At 62.3% G+C, this 5,658-nt stretch overlaps 1 protein-coding gene across 1 annotated transcript in view; it reads right to left on the minus strand.

The window, feature by feature from the left end:
• Positions 1–5,658, minus strand: part of DNAH17 (dynein, axonemal, heavy chain 17) — a 107,024-nt gene that overhangs the window by 93,421 nt on the left and 7,945 nt on the right. Inside the window, 7 exon segments of the mRNA XM_015562672.1 lie at positions 548–730; positions 1,422–1,565; positions 2,254–2,394; positions 2,669–2,772; positions 3,744–3,852; positions 4,697–4,843; positions 5,119–5,128. Coding sequence (XP_015418158.1) covers positions 548–730; positions 1,422–1,565; positions 2,254–2,394; positions 2,669–2,772; positions 3,744–3,852; positions 4,697–4,843; positions 5,119–5,128 — 838 coding nt within the window.

The raw sequence follows: 5,658 nt of genomic DNA on the forward strand, positions 1-5,658 counted from the left end.
AGAATCAGGGATCGGCGGCCTCCTGCATGCCCCACACTGCGGATCAAGCCGGCAACCTGGCATGTGCCCTGACCGGGAATCAGGGTGCCCTATTTCAGTGCCTGTGGGGCGCCCAGAACCCCACCTGACTGTCCTTCCTCTTGGGCAGGGTTGATGGCGCTTAGAGTCCGTGGACGGGGAGCGGGGGAGTCACGAGTGTGAGAGTGCCAGGTGCGGAGGGAATCGCGGGGGGCGGGGGTTACGGCACAGGCGGAGACAGACACCAGGAAGGGGCCAGGGCACACGCTGGGCGTCCCGAGGGGGTGGGCAGGCATCGGGGAACGCAGGCCAGGCCCATGGAGGAGGAAGGACGAGGTTTGGGGAGGGGAGAGGGAAGTCCCACCCAGTCCCGGGGCCCCCGATGGCACTCAGAACCAGTCAGGTAGACAGTCAGAACTAGTCAGGTAGACGGTGACGTGGTTCTGAGCTTGGAGGCAGTTCCGAGCCAGGAAACACGCGGGGCCCAGAGCGGGGAGCGGGGAGGGGGGAAGGGAGAGGCCCCACTGACCTTGTAGTTGACCCGGCCCCTGGCCAGGCGGGGGATGAGCTTGGCCACGTTGTAGATGTCGTTGATGATGCTCTCGATGAGCGCCAGGAAGCCCCTGTCATCGCCCACCTCCAGCGACGGCGAGAACACCAGCCCGTCCTCGCTCAGCTCCATGTGGATCTCGAACAGCGGCGCCACGCTCTCCTGAAACGTCGCCGGAGTCCGTGCCTCTCCTCGTCCTTGGGGCCCGCCCGGAGGGAGTTGGGAGGGTTCGACTCCCGCGGCCCGGACCGCCCAGAGAACACGTGTCCCGCTGGCCCGGGGCCAGAAGCAGCGGAGCAGCCCCGGTGGGACGGGGCCGCCCACGCCAGCTCACAGCCTATGCCTGCTGCTCGCTAGCTGTGCGGCCTCAGTTCCCCAGAGGGATACAATGACCTGGCTGCCGTGGCTCAGGGGACAGAGCGTCAGACCCGGGTTCGATTCCAGGCAAGGGCACGGACCTTGGTTGCTGGCTCGATCCCTGGCCCTGGTCGGAGGCACGTGCGGGAGGCAACCCTCGTCGATGTGTCTCTCACATCGATGTTTCTCTCTCTCTGTCTCCCCCTCCCTTCCACTCTCTCTAAATATCAATGGAAAAATATCCTCAGATGAGGATAAACCGAAAAAACCAATACTAATACAATGAGCAAAAGCACTTTTCAGGGCAGAGACCACGGCCCCCGTCTCTTTGGGTTACATCGAGGACGACGTGCACACGGCCACAGGAAGTCGCCGACGGGGCCGGCTGGCCGCCAAGTGCTGGTGGCCATGGCGCAGTGCGTGGGGGGTCACAGCACGCACACGGGCACACACACAGACACAGACACACGTCATGCGCCTCGCACGCACGACTCACGTCCAGAACCATGTTGTTGATGAGGTAGCTGAGCGACATGCGGATGAAGTTGTCAAACGCGTCCAAGACCATGCCGTCGATGTAGATGACGTAGTCCTTCCAGGAGTGGCTGGTCGTGACCGCTCGGAACAGCTCCGCGTTTTCCTGCCGGCAGACCCCGCGGTTGGCGGCCGCCTCGCGGCCGTCAGCACCCTCCCCGGTCAGTGTCCACAAGGACTCGGGGCACCCTGCCTGCGCCCACGCTCCCGACACACGGTGCTTCTCGCGTCCTGTGTGTTCACGTCAAAACCGACTAAAACACAAGCTGGCTTCCCCGGCCGCCGAGGGAGGCCCCTGCGAGGACCCGGCGCGGCCGGGGACCCAGGCCGAGACCCCAGATGCCAGGCGCCAGGCCGGCAGGGCCATGGGCTCCCAGACTGTGCGCATGCCAGCCAACAGGTGCCCCCGCACTGCGGTCCCCACTAAGTGTGTTGGCACCGGCCGGCCGGGCACACACATCCAGTGAGCCTCGCCCCCAGGCTGGGCCGCCTCCTCGGGAGGTCACCAGAGCCTCACGCCACGCGTGCCTCCAGCGCCAACCCCGGGAGACGAGCTTCGGGGACCGCGTGGGAGGATGGCCCTTGTCCACACCCGCTCCAGGCAGGGACGGGCAGTGGTCTCACTCTTGGAGCACAGGAGGGGGACACAGACAAGAGAACCGGCCTCGAAGGCCGCGTTGGGGGGTCTGCTACTTCACGACAGGGCTCTGGGATTGCGGAGCGGAGGCTCCGCTCCGGACCGGCTGCGGCACCGTTGCTATGGGAACCCCAGCCCTCGCGTCCCTGGGCCTCACCGCCACCATGGCCTGGATCTTGATCCCCGCCTCCTTGACCGCCGTGTAGCGCTTGTTCAGGTTGGTCAGCCGCCCGTCCAGGTCCAGCAGGGCCTCCTTCTTGTTGTCCTTCCTTTCGAACAGTGGGTTGGCCGACCAGTCCTGAGAGGGCGCCGGGCATGAGGGGGGCGTGTGGAGGCCGCGTTTCCGGCCTCGCTCCTGTCTGCCGGCTCGCAGAGCTGCCCTGGCCCTGCTGGCCTCAGAGGGGACGTGGCCGCTGGGGAGGCAGGCCCGTGCCCTGGGCGCCGGATCTCAAAGCCAGTCGGGCCTCAGAGGAGGGACTGGAGGACGGCCGCAGCGTCCCCCCTCCTCCGGGAGGCCGCCCCCACCCCCGCCCCCGCGGGTCCCACCGTCTCTGCACCATCGTGGGCCTCACCTTCATGGCCTGGGCGATGCCCTCTATGTTTTGCTTGGCTTTCTGCATCCTGGTCTGCAGGTTGTGCAGAACCTCTCGCATCTCCTGGATGTACGTGAGGACGCCTGGGACCGGAGGACGAGCCGGTGAGCGGGAGGAGACTCCTGGGCCGGCCTGGCGCCTGGCGTTAGGGGACGCGCCTGGAAACTTCCTCCGCTCCCCTGGAGCACGGAGTCACCGAGGTCCCTGAGGGGCCACGCCAGGACGGTGCCGGGGTACCCACGGTCCGCCTGTGCCCAGCCCTGACCGCCACAGCGTGCGGGAGGTGAGCGCCCAGAAAGAGATGCGCTCCGGGAGAAAGGCGAGAAAAGAATCGTATGACTGCCTGGCCCAGAAGAGCCCGCGGACCCTGGTTCAGACGAGTGGACCGTCCTGCCTTCTCCTAGAGACCGCGGAGGCCGGAAGAGAGGGCAGGAGGCGAGGCTGGAGGTCTTGATGGAGGGGGTGCCCACCAGCGTGGGGCCAGGGCACAAGGGGTGCTGGGGCAGGCACTTCTGCCCGGTGAGCACATTTCTTTCTACTTCTGCGACACCTGCCCTGAGCCGGCTGCCATGGCCCTCACCCTGCCCTCTGCTGTGCCCGCCTCTAGCAAGTCCAGCTGGAAACGGAGGTCCTTGGTGGTCCCCAGGGAGCCTCTGCAGATTCCTCAGGCTGTTTGGGGGCTGGGCGGCCGGGGGCACCACCCTTGGGCCAAACACATGACCCTGTTGCAGTCGAAGCTGACCCACCAGCCCTGGCTGGCGTGGCTCAAGTGTTTGACTGTTGACCTATGAACCAGGAGGTCCTGGTTCCATTCTCCTTCAAGGGCACATGCCCGGTTGCGGGGTCCATCCCCAGTAGGGGGCGTGCAGGAGGCAGCCGATCAGTGATTCTCTCTCATCATGATGTTCCTCTCCAGCACCTCTCCCTTCCTCTCTGAAATCAATAAAAATATATATATTTTAAAAAGCAGACCCAGCAGCCAGCAGGCAGAAGTGGCCCACCCCGCCCACCTCGCCTAGGCGGCCAGGCCCCTGGGGGCGCGGGGGGCGGGTACCTTCGCCGTTCCAGAACAGCGTGGTCTCGGCAGTCAGCAGTTTGACGTCGATCCCTTCCAGCTCTGCCTTGATGAGGGGGAACTCCACTTCCATCACCGTGGTCTTTATCTGCCCAACACACAAGCCGGCCTGGGCCTTTGTTCCACCAAACACACCGGACGCCACCGTGCCCCCCAGCGAGGACTGTTCCCGTTCGGAAGTGTTTGTATCCCCAAGGGTTCATGTATATACTTAACTCTTTCATTGCCCATGTTATTGGGTAGAAAGAGAAGGAAAGATGGTCGTGAAGACCAGTGCGTAACCCCCAAGTTCCCCGGGCCCAGAACCAGTCAAAGAGCCTCAGCAGATGGCACGGGGGAGGGCGGGTTGGAGGGGGTGGTAACTGGGCCCCGCTGGCTCGGGGCCTCTCCTCGGTCCCCAGGCGGAGATCGGCGTTGGGTCACTCGGGGCATCGGCGCTAACAGCATCGGTTCTGTCCGGTCCGGCTGCAGCACTGCTCTGCTCTCAGAAGCTAATTTAATGCTTGAAAATCTCCACCCACAGACGAGAAAGGAAGGAGGGCACCAGCAGATGTCTCTAAATTATTCCCTAAGAACCGGCACCCCTGAGCCCCAGCTCACAGCCACCTGTGTCCTATGTCACTTTCTGAGGGCGCCCGTGTCTGCAGAAAGGGGCGTGCGCAGCATTAAAAGGGCGCACCGGGCGCATCGGGCACTGACAAGGTGCCTTTCAGAGCCACTCCACCTGCATTGGCACTGCCCACAGCCCCCAGGCCTCCCACCTCCACCCACCAATGCCGCCGAGGGTTTTCAGGTGATCCACGCGGAGAAACGGTGGGCAAGGGCAGAGGGACCAAGCGGGCAGTCCACGAGGGTGGACACCGCATGCGCGTCCGTGGGAAACCGGGTTCCGGGCAGCAGGGCGTGGCCGCCGCCTGCGCCCACGGGCTCACCTCGTTGTACCAGCCGACGATGAGCTCCAAGTTGCCCACAAACTTCCGGAAGGTCTCGTACTGCGAGAACAGGGTCTCGGCGCTGCGCGGGATCTCCTTCTGTTGCTGGAAGTTCAGGTACTTGACTTCTCTCAGCACTGCCACCAGCTGCGGCCCACAGGGAAGGCAGAGCCGGTCAGGGGGGAAATACCTTTGTTTCTCATTCTTTGGTTTCGAGAATTTTTTTTTAATATAAATTCTCAGATTGACGTTTCCACGCGGGACCCCGTGGGTGGCCCTGCTCTCAAATAGTGTGCTTGCTGAAGCCGGCCTCCAGGTGCTACTGCTCTGTCTCAGATCTAAACATGTCCTGAGCAAACTTAAAAACAAAAATGGCCCGACCGGTCGGGCTCATAGCGTTGACCTATGAACCAGGAGGACACGGTTCGACTCCTGGACAGGACATGGGCCGGGATGTGGGCTCGATCCCCAGTAGGGGGCGTGCAGGAGGCAGCCAATCCATGATGTTTCTCCCTCATCACTGATGTTTCTCTCTTTCTCCTTCTCCTTTCCTCTCTGAAATCAATAAGAAAAGATTTTTAAAATCTAAATGGCCCTAGCTGATTCGGCTCAATGGCTAGAGCCTCGGCCTGCGAACTGAAGGGTCCTGGGTTCAATTTCCCATCAGGGCACGTGCCCTGGCTGCAGGCTTGATCCCCAGTAGGGGGCGTGCAGGGGGTAGCCCATCAGTGATTCTCTCTCATCATTGATGTTTCTCTTTCTCTCCCGTCCTCTCTGAAATAAATTCTAATATATATATATATTAAAGATCTAAATTCTCCCAAAGGGCATTAGCTAGTAAAATAGATTAAATTTAAAAATACACAAAAAAACAAAGGCTTCAATGACAAAGCCTTAGCCCAGCATGACATCACCCTACGAGCAGAGGCCCCGCCCCGCGCAGAGGCCCCTTCCACACATAG

Source organism: Myotis davidii, unplaced genomic scaffold (genome assembly GCF_000327345.1).
Source record: "Myotis davidii unplaced genomic scaffold, ASM32734v1 scaffold991, whole genome shotgun sequence".
In the NCBI taxonomy this organism is placed as follows: Eukaryota; Metazoa; Chordata; class Mammalia; order Chiroptera; family Vespertilionidae; genus Myotis; species Myotis davidii.